Genomic DNA, 13,234 nt, shown 5'->3' on the forward strand with positions numbered 1-13,234 from the left:
CTTCTCTCCCCCCCTCCCTTTTTGATGGTACTTCTCTTTGCCCAAAGAACCAGGCTTCCCCCATTATTATGCCCTGGGTGGCAGCAGGAGACAAAAGGGGCAGTACCAACTGCCACAAAAGGTCCTACAAATGACCAAATGTCTCTCTCTTTCTCTCTGCTTCCAGCCCAGAGCTGAGCACACAGGACCCCAGCCGCGCTAAGGGGGAGCCCCAAGGAGGGCAGGAGGAGGTCTCCAGCCTCAGATGGCTTCAAAGGGCCCAGTTGCGGCAGCCAGTGCAGTTACAGTTGTAAAGTTTGTTGAAAGGAAATAGATTCGTATATGTTTGAAATAATGGGCTTTTTTTTTTTTGGTAAAGTTTGATTTAAAACAATGTCTTTTAAAAAACAGTTTATTATAAAAAATTTCAATAAAACTGGTTTGATTCTCCTTGGTTAGCCACATTGCTTTTAATCTCCATCAGCGGTGAGGAGTTTTCAATTTGGAAGACAGGATTCTTAGAAACATTATTTCCTTTATTCCAGTTCAGGTTCTTATTAATCCTGAAAGGGCAACAGTTCCCCCCACTTTCTCCTCTCTGGCTCCTCAAATAACCCATCTCTTGGCTCTCTGCCTATCTGCCAGGCCCTCCCAATGGTAGCACCAAAAGGGCTGCACTGCCATCTGTGACAAGCCCCTCTGGCTGGGACCTTTTCCTTTCCTCATGCATCTGCTCCAGGTTGAAACTATGACCACAAGAAGCTGACAGAGAAGCTGATGTCCAAGGCCCGGACGTAGTGCCAGTGTCCAGCCGGGATGAAGAGGACCTGCCCAGGGCCCAGGAGGCCCTCCTGGAAGGCTGCAGCCTGGAACTGGTGGAATGTCTCCAGGTCCACATCCACCTGGAAGGAAAGCAGTCTGGTTGTTGCATCCCATGCTGCCAGACTTCCCTGTCCCGAGGAGGCTGGCAATGTGGAAGCTCACTGAGGGCACCCACCTGGCTGGTGTTGTGGAGGAGGTGGCCTTCGTGTGGGTACAGCCGCACCGACTGCTGGGGTGAATACAGGCGGATGTACTTCTGGCCCATGACCTGGAAGGGGAGAAGCGGCAGGGCTCAGGCAGAGTCCCCTCATGGCGGTCTCTAGACCTGAGAATGCCACTGGCCCCAGAACTCACCTGGACCAGAAAGTTGTGCTTAGGGTCATGATGGAGTGGAGAAACAGTGGCAGCCGGACTGAACCAGGCATTTATGGTGATGTCATCCTCGTTCCCTTTGCCCAGGCAGCAGTAGTCAGGCACCCCAATGTCTGCCTTCAGCTCTGGGATCTGAAAGCCAAGGGAACACAGGGGAAACTCAGTCAGGCCAAGGGGGGTGGAAAGAGAACTCAAGAATCCTTCCATAGGAATGCTGAGGGTAGAGTCTTTCAGGGAAGACATGGCAGTAAAGGGAAATCTGGCTCCCCCATTTACCTGTTTAAAAAGCTGGTGCTGAGCCAGGTATCCAGTGCGGTCTGGGAACTGAAAGGAAAAGAGACAAGGAGTTGGAAATTAAAACACAACTGAAGGCCTATCTCTTCCAGCAGGCTGACCCAGTCAGTTTTGACTATGAATTTAAAATCACATTCTATGTTTATGGTGTTTTATTTTTCATCTCATGCATTTTAATATGTGCATGTTTTAATATGTGTTTTTATACATATATATGTTGTGACCCTTGGAGCCCCCGGTGGCACAGTGGGTTAAAGCACTGAACTGCTGAGCTTGTTGATCGAAAGGTCGCAGGTTCCATTCCGGGGAGCGGCGTGAGCGTCCGCTGTCAACCCTAGCTTCTGCCAACCTAGCAGTTCGAAAACATGCAAATGTGAGTAGATTAATAGGTACCGCTCCGGCGGGAAGGTAACGGCGCTCCATGCAGTCATGCCAGCCACATGACCTTGGAGGTGTCTACGGACAGCACTGGCTCTTCGGCTTATTTATTTATTTATTTATTTATTTCGAGGTTTTATATACCGACCCTCTCACCTTCAAAGAGGGATTCGGACCGGTTCACAACATGTGTTAACATACAAAAAATATACAATAACAACACAATGCCACTTCATTACACGGTTAAAATATCAGCACTATACACGTTAAAACATTATCATCACAGTTAAAAGAGCCAACTCGTCCAACACCATCACAATCCCATTCATCATCCTCCTTTCATGTGGGCAAAGAATTAAATCAGTTGTCAAATGCCGCGTTCCACAACCAGGTCTTTGTTAGTTTCCTGAACGTCATGAGGGAGGGGGCAGTTCTGATCTCTAATGGCAGGGAGTTCCAAAGTCGAGGGGCCACCATCGAGAAGGCCCTGTCCCTCGTCCCCACCAGCCGTGCTTGTGCAGGCGGAGGGACCGAGAGCAGGGCCCCTCCAGACGATCTTAGTGGTCTTGATGGTTCGTAGGGGAGAATATGTTCGGAGAGGTAAACAGGGCCGGAGTCGTTTAGGGCTTTATAGGTTAACACCAGCACTTTGAATTGTGCTCGGAAGCTAATCGGCAGCCAGTGGAGTTCAAGTAAGAGCGGAGTGGTGTGCTCCCTGTACCCCGCACCCGTTAGTAATCTGGCTGCCGCGCGTTGTACTTGCTGCAGCTTCCGGGCAGTCTTCAGAGGCAACCCCATGTAGAGAGCATTGCAGTAATCTAAGCGGGATGTAACCAAAGCGTGTATTACCGTGGCCAAGTCAGCCTTCCCAAGGTACGGACGCACCTGGCGCACAAGTTTTAATTGTGCGAATGCTCTCCTGACCACCGCTGAAACCTGGGGTTCCAGGCTCAGCGATGAATCCAGGAGAACTCCCAGACTGCGTACCTGTGCTTTTAGGGGGAGTGTGACCCCGTCCAGCACAGGCTGTAACCCCGTACCCTGTTCGGTCTTACGACTGACCAGGAGTACCTCTGTCTTGTCTGGATTTAGTTTCAATCTGTTGTCCCTCATCCAGTCCGTGACAGTGGCCAAGCACCGGATCATGACCTGAACAGCCTCCTTAGTGGCAGGTGGAAAAGAGTGATAGAGTTGGACATCATCTGCGTACAGATGACATCGCACCCCAAAACTCCGGATGATCTCTCCCAACGGCTTCATGTATATGTTAAACAACATAGGGGACAATATTGAGCCCTGCGGGACTCCACAGTGCAATGGCCGAGGAGTCGAGCAGGAGTCCCCTAGTGACACCTTCTGGGAGCGACCCTCGAGAAAGGACCAGAGCCACTGCAAGGCAGTACCCCCAAGACCCATTCCTGCGAGGCGTCCCAGAAGGATACCGTGGTCGACGGTATCGAAGGCCGAAGAGAGGTCCAGCAGAACCAACAGGGACACACTCCCCCTGTCCAGTTCCTGGTGCAGATCATCAACTAAGGCGACCAAGGCTGTCTCAGTACCATGTCCCGGCCTAAAGCCAGACTGTGACGGATCTAGATAGTCCGTGTCCACCAGGAATTCCTGGAGTTGCGAGACCACCACACGTTCCAGGACTTTGCCCAAGTAGGGGAGATTGGAGACTGGCCGAAAGTTGACGAATTGAGTGGGGTCTAGTGATGGTTTTTTCAACAGCGGTTTGATGACAGCTTGTTTTAAGCTGGCTGGAATCTTGCCTTCCCGAAGGGAGGCATTAACCACCACCTTTACCCACTCTGCCAAACCCCCTCTGGCTTCTTTTACCAGCCAGGAAGGTCAGGGGTCTAGGATGCATGTGGTGGGCCTAGCCTCTCCCAGAACCCTGATGACCTCATCGAGTTGAACAGATTGAAACGAATCCAACAAAACTGGACAAGAGGGGGCGCTCCGGAGCAATCGTGTCTATTGCCCTAGTCAACTCCCTATTCCAGTGAGCAACCAGGGCATCGACAGAATCACCATCCAAGGCAGCGGAAACATCCCCAAGAGCCATCAGGAGTCCTTCTGGATCCATAAGCCTCCTGGGGCGGACCATCTTAATGGGTCCACCACCCCTGCGGAGGTTAGAAGTTGCAGCAAGTCTAAACTTGATCAGGTGGTGGTCAGTCCATGGCAAAGGGGAGATTGATAACTCCTCCACACCGCCACCTTCTTCCCAGCCCTGACAGAAGACCAAGTCAAGTGTGTGTCCAGCACAGTGGGTAGGGCCAGATATTAATTGGGACAGCCCCATAGTTGCCATGGAAGCCATGAAGTCCTGAGCCGCTCCTGAAAGAGTGGTCTCTGCATGGACATTGAAGTCCCCCAGTACTACAAGCCGCCGGGACTCCAATGCCAGGCCTGAGACCAACTCTGCAAGCTCAGGTAGGGCGGCCGTGGTGCAGCGGGGTGGTCGGTACACCAACAACAGCCCTATTCTGTCCCGGTCTCCTAGCCTCAGGTGGACACATTCAAACAAGGTCGACTGTAAGGCCGGGCCCCTGACCAAGGAGATGGAATCTTTATAGACTATTGCAACTCCGCCTCCCCGCCCCCCGGATCTCGGTTGGTGTTGCACGGCATAACCTGGTGGGCAAAGCTGGGTGAGATTAACCCCTCCAGCCTCGTCCAACCAGGTCTCCGTGATGCACGCCAGGTCTGCCTTTTCATCCAGGATTAAATCCTGAATGGTTGATGTTTTACCATTGACAGACCTGGCGTTCAACAGCACCACCTTTAATCCGGGAGGACCGTCTACCTTGGAACCCAAGTTTACCATGTCGGGAGGACATTTTGGAATTTTCCTTAAGGTTTGCTCATGAATTGGCCGAATTGGTTTTTTAACTCTCCCTTTCCCGTATCTCCCCCTCCCCATCATCACCTCGATGGGGGCCCCCCAAGCACCGGAACTCCCTCCTTCCCTCCCCCCTCTATCATTCTCCACACCCTGGTAGTTCACTAGTGCACTGTTATATGATATGTCAATAGCCCTGGCAGTTGTTAAACCATCATTTCCGCCATTATTGTAGTTCAATTCCTCTGCCTTATAAAACCATCTCCAATTTTCCCCGGCCATTCGACCATTGTTGGGAGTGATTATATAATACACGATGTAAAGTGCAAATGCAAAATTAAAGTGACCGCACAATAGCACCATTGACATTAGTAACTAACAGAGATCTCACTGTTAATTAAAGTGCTGGAGTGCTAACAAGTCATCTTTCATAACAGTGCAATGGGGATTAGACTACAGAGGTATTCCTACATAGTGCAATTCTTATTGGCAAGAAATCGGCAGATTGGCAGTGTAATTGACATTAAGTAGGGGCATAGGAAAAAGTGCCAGGTGCAAATCACAGTAGCTTGAGAGGTATTCGCAGCAGGACCTCGGGCTCCAGGAGGGAGCCGTATAGTTCCTCTACTGATGCCTTCAGTCAATCTGCAGCTGTTGACAGTCTTCGAAATGGAGATGAGCACCACACCCGAGTCAGACATGACTGGACTTAATGTCAGGTGCCAACCTTTACCTTTACTTTATGTTGTGACCCACCTCAAGCCACAAGGAGAGGTGAGTAATGAATAAATTATTGTTGTTGTTGTTGTTGTTGTTGTTGTTATTATTATTATTATTATTATTATTGGAAGGCTTATTGAAGTAGAGAAACCCAGAATATTTGTGGTGGGAATCCTGCAGTGACCCAGATGCCCCATCTATGTAACCTGAAAGGTGGCTAAATCCTGAATGAAACAGATGGCAGCATATTCATTGATTTATTGGAAAGCTCCAACAGAAACTTTCGGTTCTTCAAACCCAACTCCCTTCGCCCTCCAAGGCCACACACAGACCCCTTCTATCTTGTGGAATAAAAAGCCCCAACCTCATTCTCAACGTATCTGTCGATGAACTCCCCAACAGCCATGAGGGCCTGGGACCACTCCTGGCCTGTGTAGCGGGAGCCCAGCTCCACCGGGACAGTCCGGCTGCCGGCCACTTGCCACAGGTACGCTACGCTGCAACGGAGAGAAGTCCCATTGGGGGCTGGATCTCCTCCAGCCCCCAAAACACTTGTAAGGCAATGGGGCTGAAGCTACCTGAGCTGGAATTTATCAAAGGGCACCCTACCTGTTGCTCACCTCCACTTCTTCATGCAGGGCCAGTGGCTCACGATCCCCTCCAGGACCAGGGGCTTCTGGGGGACCATGTAGTGGTCCCGGAAGTGCTCCAGCGACGGGCAGAGAAGGTGCAGAATAGATGCCTCGCTCTTCATGGCGGGCCTCACAGGAAACTCCCTCTGGATCTTCTACAGCAGGGAGCCAAAACAAGAAGAGTAATTTAAGCTGGGGTTCTGAGGCTTGCAATGCTCTGCTCAGAGATCATTTCCACTGCCCATTGAAGGAATACAGAGCCAAAAAGAGAACCTGGAAAGGGAAGGGGAACAATTTTAAGTGGTGGATTTTAAATCCACATTTCATCAGTGGATTTTATCTTGTATTTTATCTCTTGTATGTCCTTTAAGTGTCTTATTTCTTGCTTTCACAATATTTTGTCCTGCTTCAAGTTGCAGGGGGAGGCAAGTAATAAATTCCTGATTATGATCACTCTATTTACTCGAATCTAATGCTCACTTTTTTTTAAGCTAAATTACATCTCCAAAATGGGAGTGTGCGTTAGATTCGCATCATACAATCATCTTAGTGCTGAGCCAAAGCCAAAGGGGAAGCTGTTTCAGGAGCAACTGCAGCTCCTATATGAGGGACCTCATCTCCAATTTAATGGTCCTGGTTCACTTCTATGGGATCTTGGGATTTGTAGTTTGATGAGGCATCCACATTATTTGGCAGAGCAGACTCGAGAACTTGTCAAACCACAACTCCCAGGATTCCATAGCATTGAACTAAGGCAATTAAAGTGGATTCATTCTACATGGCTGGAAGTTTTGGTGTTCTAACACTTTTTGTTTTTAAAGAAGGAATTCTGAGCAGGCAGCAACTGCAATGCACACAATTTTTGGCCAAATTATAAAGGGTTTAATTTTAGTACCTGTGCATTACATTTAGCAACAAATGCTTTTTTTTGTTTTTGTTTCAGGGTTTTGGCAATTTGAGGTGTGCATTATATTTAATGATGCATTCAACTTGAGTAAATATGGGTGTTGTGATGTGGTTTTGGGGTTGGATGGCCACATTCTAGCAGTATTTTCTCCTGATGTTTTATCTGGATCTGTGGCTGGCATCATCAGAGGTTCTGTTGTCAATGAGACAAGTGCAGTGTATATATTCCGATAGAATAATGTCCAGGGTGGGAAAAAGAACCCTTGTTTGTTTGAAGCAAGTGTGCATGTTGCAGTTAACAAGCTTTAATTAGCATTTGAGTAGCCATGAAGTTTGCAAAGTCAATCAATGAGCCATTGAAATCCACAAGTATGTGGACAAGTCCAACAAAAAGGAGAAAAACAAGGAAATGAACAAAATCTGGTTACCAGTATTAAAAGAAACACCAGAATTAAGACAGTAAATAATGACTACCACTCAGAAACAACGTCAGACAGCAAGCAATCAAGGTCCAGTTAACACCTCCCAAACAGAGACTGCCTCTAGGCAACAGGGACCAGGCTACCTCTGCATATATCCTCACTGACTTTGCAATCTGCATGGCTACTCAACTGCTAAGTCAAACTTGCTAATTCCAACATTCACATTTACTTTAAACAGACAAGGGTTCTTTCTCCCACCTTGGACATTATTCCACACTTAAATATACACTCCACTTGCTTCACTGCAAACAGAACCTCTGAAGATGCCATTAGCCACAGATGCAGGCAAAACATCAGGAGAGAATGCTGCCATAACATGGCCATACAGTCCAGGAGCCACACAACACCCTAGTGATTTTGGCTGTGGAACCCTTCGGCAATACAGGGAGGGAGGCATCTCAGCCATGCTAAGGTGAGCCCCTGCTCCCAGCTTGAGGCTGGCCAAACTGCAAGTGCTGTACCTTGGGAGGGGGGGCTCCTTCCTCCTCCTTCTCTTTGTCCACTTCAATGCCCTGGAGGAGGACAACCACCCTCTGCAAGGCATCTCCAGGGAGTGGAGCTCCCAGGAGCAGACCCAAGTCACACTGGCGCAGGGCTTGGCGGGGTCCGCCCTGGGTGTCTTGGCAGCAGAGTCCCAGGGCACGGAGGAGGCATCCCCAGGCAAAGGCCCTGCGCCAGGTCCCCCGCACCTTCCTCCAAGGCCCCATGTTCAGCTGCTCCCAGCAAAAGTTGCAGGCTGTGCTGCTCAGGAACAAGAGGTGCCCAAGGCTGGGGTCCCCAGGTGGGAGCGGGCCCAGGAGCAACCCAGCCCCTTCCTCCAGTAGCCAGGCTACAGCAGGGTCCACTTCCTCTGAAGGGCCCAGGTCAAGGGTCAGGCCCTCTTTTGGGAGTAGTGCCAGCAGCGAGGGCCAAAGTGCAGGGAAGCCACCATCGCTCCTCTCCGAGGAACACGGGGCTCCTTCTTCTCTCCGGAAAAGAGGAAGAAAAGGGCCAGGAAAGGAAGATAGAAGGAAAATTTGTTAATAGAGCCCTAGTACCTGCTAAGTAAATTTGAATTATTGTATAGAATAAATATATATACAGTAGTCTCACTTATCCAACCTTCACTCATCCAACATTCTGTATTATCCAACACTCATCCAACATTCTGTATTATCCAACACATTCTGTATTATCCCACCCAGATCCACAGCTGTTTCAATACATTGTGATGTTTTGGGGCTAAATTCGTAATTAGAGTAATTCCTACATAACGTTACCATGTATCAAACTGCTTTTTATGTCGATTTGTTGTAAAGCATGATGTTGGTGCTTAATTTGTAAAATCATAATGTAATTTCATATTTAATAGGCTTTTCCTTAATCCCTCCTTATTATCCAACATTTTATCTTATCCAACGTTCTGCCGGCCCCTTTATGTTGGCTAAGTCAGACTCTACTCTGTGTGTGTATGTATTATTTTATTATCACTGATTCTTAATACATTTTCATCACATTATTTACACTTATTTCAGTTAGGTGCAGATATTCATAAACCTTTTGTGCAAACATTTGTGATTCTAATTATTAGTATTTATGCTGATTTTCATTTGGTGAAAGTACATCTAGGACAAGGTTCTTATGGGTTTTTTCGGGCTATAGGGCCATATTCTAGAGGCATTTCTCCGGACGTTTCGCCTGCATCTATGGCAAGCATCCTCAGAGGTAGTGAGGTCTGTTGGAATTAGGACAATGGGTTTATATATCTGTGGAATGGCTGGGGTGGGGCAAGGAGCTCTTCCCTGCTGGAGCTAGGTGTGAATGTTTCAACTGACCACCTTCATTAGCATTTGAAGGCCTGGCTGAGCCTGGGAAAATCCCCTGTTGAGTTAAGCTGTGCCTGGTTGTTTTCTCTCTGCTGTTTTGTTGTTATTTAAATTACTTTAGCAATAAAACTGAACAAGAGAATTAAAAAGATATAATCTAACAGGAACAATCAAGAAGAACACTTCAGAAGAAAAATAGGAGAAGAGGAGAATAAATATGGAACAAGACAGAAAACATAAGATGATTTGGGAAGATAAGACTATTTGGTTCAGTAGAAAATAATATTCCTCTATTTCATATGGAGGAGAGATCAAACTTGCAAAACTTTAGCATCTCGAGTAATGAGTATGGTAATAGAGACTCAGAATTGGATGTAACACAGCCAAATGTTATATGTTTTTCCCCTTGTCTTCTATGTGATTTTCCTTCTCATTGATTTAGTAGATCAGTGTTTCTCAACCTTCCTAATGCCGCAACCCCTTAATGCAGTTCTTCATATTGTGGTAACCATAAAATAATTTTCATTGCTACTTCATAACTAATTTTGCTACTGAATCATAATGTAAATACCCGATATTCAGAATGTATTTGCATCCACAGGACCAAATTTGGCACAAATACCTGATACGCCGAAATCTGAATACTTGTGGGGTGGGGGTGTTGATTTTGTCATTTGAGAGTTATAGTTCACCTACAATCAAAGAGCATTCTCAACTCCACCAATGATGGAATTGAACCAAACTTGGCACACAGAACTCCCATGACCAATAGAAAATACTGGAAGGGTTTGGTGGGCATTGACCTTGAGTTTTGGAGTTGTAGTTCACCTACATTCAGAGAGCACTGTGGACACAAACAATGATGGATCTGGACAAACTTGGCACGAATACTCAATATGCCAAAATGTGAACACTAGTGGAGTTTGGGGAAAATAGACCTTGACCCAGCACCTCAACCAATGGCTGATACCTCCTGGGCACACAGAAGACTGGGCGACTTGGAAGGCGCTGAACAGTCTGTGCTCTGGCACCACGAGATGCAGAGCCAACCTCAAGAAATGGGGCTACAAAGTGGAATCTTCAACATGCGAGTGTGGAGAAGAGCAAACCACTGACCACCTGCTGCAATGCATAATGGAGGACCTTCTTATAGCAGCACCAGGGGCATGCCAAGTGACCAGGTACTGGTCAAAGGACATTTAACCAACTACCAAACTCACAAGTTTTGTATTTGTCTGTTTGTTTGCTTTGTTCTGTTAGAAATGTAATATAATGGACTGTTTGCTCTGGCACGACAAATAAATAAATTTGGGAGTTGTGGTTGCTGGGATATATAGTTCACCTACAATCGAAGAGCATTCTGAATTCACCAACTTGGCACACTGAACTCCCACGACCAACAGAAAATACTGGAAGGGTTTGGTGGGCATTGACCTTGAGTTTTGGAGTTGTAGTTCACCTACATTCAGAGAGCACTGTGGACACAATGATCGGCCTAGACCAGACTTGGCACGAATATTCAATATGCCCAAATGTGTACACTGGTGGAGTTTGGGGAAAATAGATCTTGACATTTGGGAGTTGTGGTTGCTGGGATTTATAGTTCACCTACACTCAAAGAGCCCCTTTCTTTGACGACCTCTCTGAAAGCCCCTTCGCGACCCCCAGGTTGAGAAACACTGTACTAGATATTAATTCATATAAAGAGACAGGGAACAAAAATGAAAGAGAGAGATGGGGAAAGAGCTACGGAGAAAGAGAAGGGTCAGAATGGGCCAAAGGCGAAACCAAGTCGCTTTCCTCCCTCCCTCCTTGCCAGCGGCCTTCGTGTGCTCGTGCCTCCTTCTCTGGGCTCCTTCGGAGAGTGGTCGGGGTCTCACTGGCTCCCGACGCTGGAGGAATTTCCTCCATGGTGTTCCGCTCGAATACCTAAAATGAGAGTCATTCCATTTTATTGAAGTTTATGGGCGTCTTTGCTCATTTGCGCATGCGCAGTTTCCGAGTAGTAAAGGCCTGATTCCGTTTGGGCTGGCCTTCCCTCCCAGCGCGCATGCGCGAGGCCTGGGTTAACACCCATCCCTCCAGGTGTTTTGGACTACAACTCCCACAATTGTGTGAGTTGTAGTCCAAAACACCTGGAGGATCCAAGTTGGCCCAAGCCTGGGTTAGATAGTGCTCTGCATGGAGCAAACTGCAAAGGGATTACTTTTTTTCTTATTTATGAATGAAGATGTGCTGAGCTCCATCAAAGTGATGTTTGGAAAAGGAAAGGGATGGATATCTATTTATTTAAAAGTTTTGTATACCGGCCTTCTCACCTCTCTTGAGGGACTCAGACCGGTTTCCAACCATAGTATCACATACAATCAATAAAACATCATAATACATATTACAGTAAAACATTAAAACAGCAATTACAATCAATAACTATAATGGTCAGTCATCATACTAAAATCGTTGCTCATCATCCTCCATCCATATCTCAGGGTGTCGGCTCACTCATCGAATGCCTGTCTCCATAACCAAGTCTTCACCTGTTTCCTAAATGTCAGGATAGAAGGGGCGGTTCTGATCTCCAGTGGGAGAGAGTTCCAGAGTCGAGGGGCCACCACTGAGAAGGCCCTGTCCCTCATCCCCACCAGACGCGCTTGCGAGGCCGGTGGGACTGAGAGCAGGGCCTCCCCAGACGATCTTAATAATCTTGATGGTTCATAGGGGAGAATACGTTCGGAGAAGTACACAGGGCTGGAGTCGTTTATTTGAGATGGCACGGGAAACAATAATACATTTTATTTATTACCCGCCTCTCCTGATGGCTGGAGGCAGAGTACAACAAATTTGAAAACAAACGGAGATAAAAAAAATACAATAAATTACTAAAGGGGGCAAGGGACAAAGCGAGCTGGAGATCTTGGGAAATGATAGAACAGGGGTGGGGGGAGATAAAGGGAACAGAAGACCATGGCAAGTTGAGATCCCAACAAAGCAAATTGCCAACAATGAAATACATATTGAGATTCTGGATATGGAATGCGGCATGGAGGAGGGGGTTGTTGCGCCAGCCGAGGGGCCCCCATAGAAGTGGTGGTGGGGAAGGGGAGATGCGGGAAAAGGAGACCATTAATTCGGCCTAGGGATTGTGTAACAACATTAGTAATTCCAAACCGGTCTCCTGATATGGTAAACTGGTGTAACCAGGAAGGCGGTCCCTCTGTATTGAAGGTGGTGCTGTTGAACGCCAGATCTGTCAATGGAAAAACAAATTTCATCCAAGACTTAATCCTGGATGAGCGGACAGATCTGGCGTGCATTACGGAGACCTGGTTGGACGAAGCAGGAGGCGTGAATTTGACCCAGCTTTGCCCACCAGGTTTTTCCGTGCAGCACCAGCCGAGATCCGGAGGGCGGGGAGGTGGGGTCGCAGTGGTCTATAGAGATTCCATCCCTCTGACCAGGGGCCCCATCCCGCAGTCAAGAAATTTTGAATGTGTCCACTTGAGGTTGGGTGACCGGGACAGAATAGGGATTCTGTTAGTGTACCACCCACCTCGCTGCACTACAGTCTCCTTACCTGAGCTAGCGGGGGTGGTCTCAGGCCTGGCATTGGAATCCCAGCGGCTCCTTGTGCTGGGGGACTTCAATGTCCATGCCGAGGTGGCCTTTTCAGGAGCGGCTCAGGACTTCATGTCTGCCATGGCAACCATGGGGCTGTCCCAGCAAGTATCTGGCCCCACTCATAGTGCAGGACATACATTGGACTTGGTTTTCTGCCAGGGATGGGAGGAAGGTGGTGGGGTCGAGGAGCTGACCATCTCTCCGTTGCCATGGACCGACCACTTCCTGGTCAGATTTAGGCTCACTGCGCCCCCTAACCTCTGCAGAGGTGGAGGACCCGTTAAGTTGGTCCGCCCCAGGAGGCTTATGGATCCGGATGGATTCCTGATGGCTCTTGGGGAGTTTCCCGCTGCCTCGGTAGGTGATCCTGTCGAGGCCCTG

At 48.0% G+C, this 13,234-nt stretch overlaps 1 protein-coding gene across 1 annotated transcript in view; it reads right to left on the bottom strand.

The window, feature by feature from the left end:
- Positions 1-613: 613 nt before the first annotated feature.
- LOC137095308 (bifunctional peptidase and arginyl-hydroxylase JMJD5-like) overlaps positions 614-13,234 on the bottom strand; it is a 44,573-nt gene continuing 31,952 nt past the window's right edge. The window contains exons 3-9 of the mRNA XM_067461780.1: positions 10,989-11,167; positions 7,895-8,399; positions 6,034-6,200; positions 5,778-5,910; positions 1,450-1,497; positions 1,156-1,305; positions 614-1,069 (exon numbers count right to left, since the gene is read on the bottom strand). Of these exons, the coding sequence (XP_067317881.1) occupies positions 614-1,069; positions 1,156-1,305; positions 1,450-1,497; positions 5,778-5,910; positions 6,034-6,200; positions 7,895-8,399; positions 10,989-11,167 (1,638 nt within the window). The remainder of the gene's footprint in view (positions 1,070-1,155; positions 1,306-1,449; positions 1,498-5,777; positions 5,911-6,033; positions 6,201-7,894; positions 8,400-10,988; positions 11,168-13,234) is intronic.

The sequence above is a fragment of the Anolis sagrei genome, chromosome Y, assembly GCF_037176765.1.
Source record: "Anolis sagrei isolate rAnoSag1 chromosome Y, rAnoSag1.mat, whole genome shotgun sequence".
Taxonomy (NCBI): Eukaryota; Metazoa; Chordata; class Lepidosauria; order Squamata; family Dactyloidae; genus Anolis; species Anolis sagrei.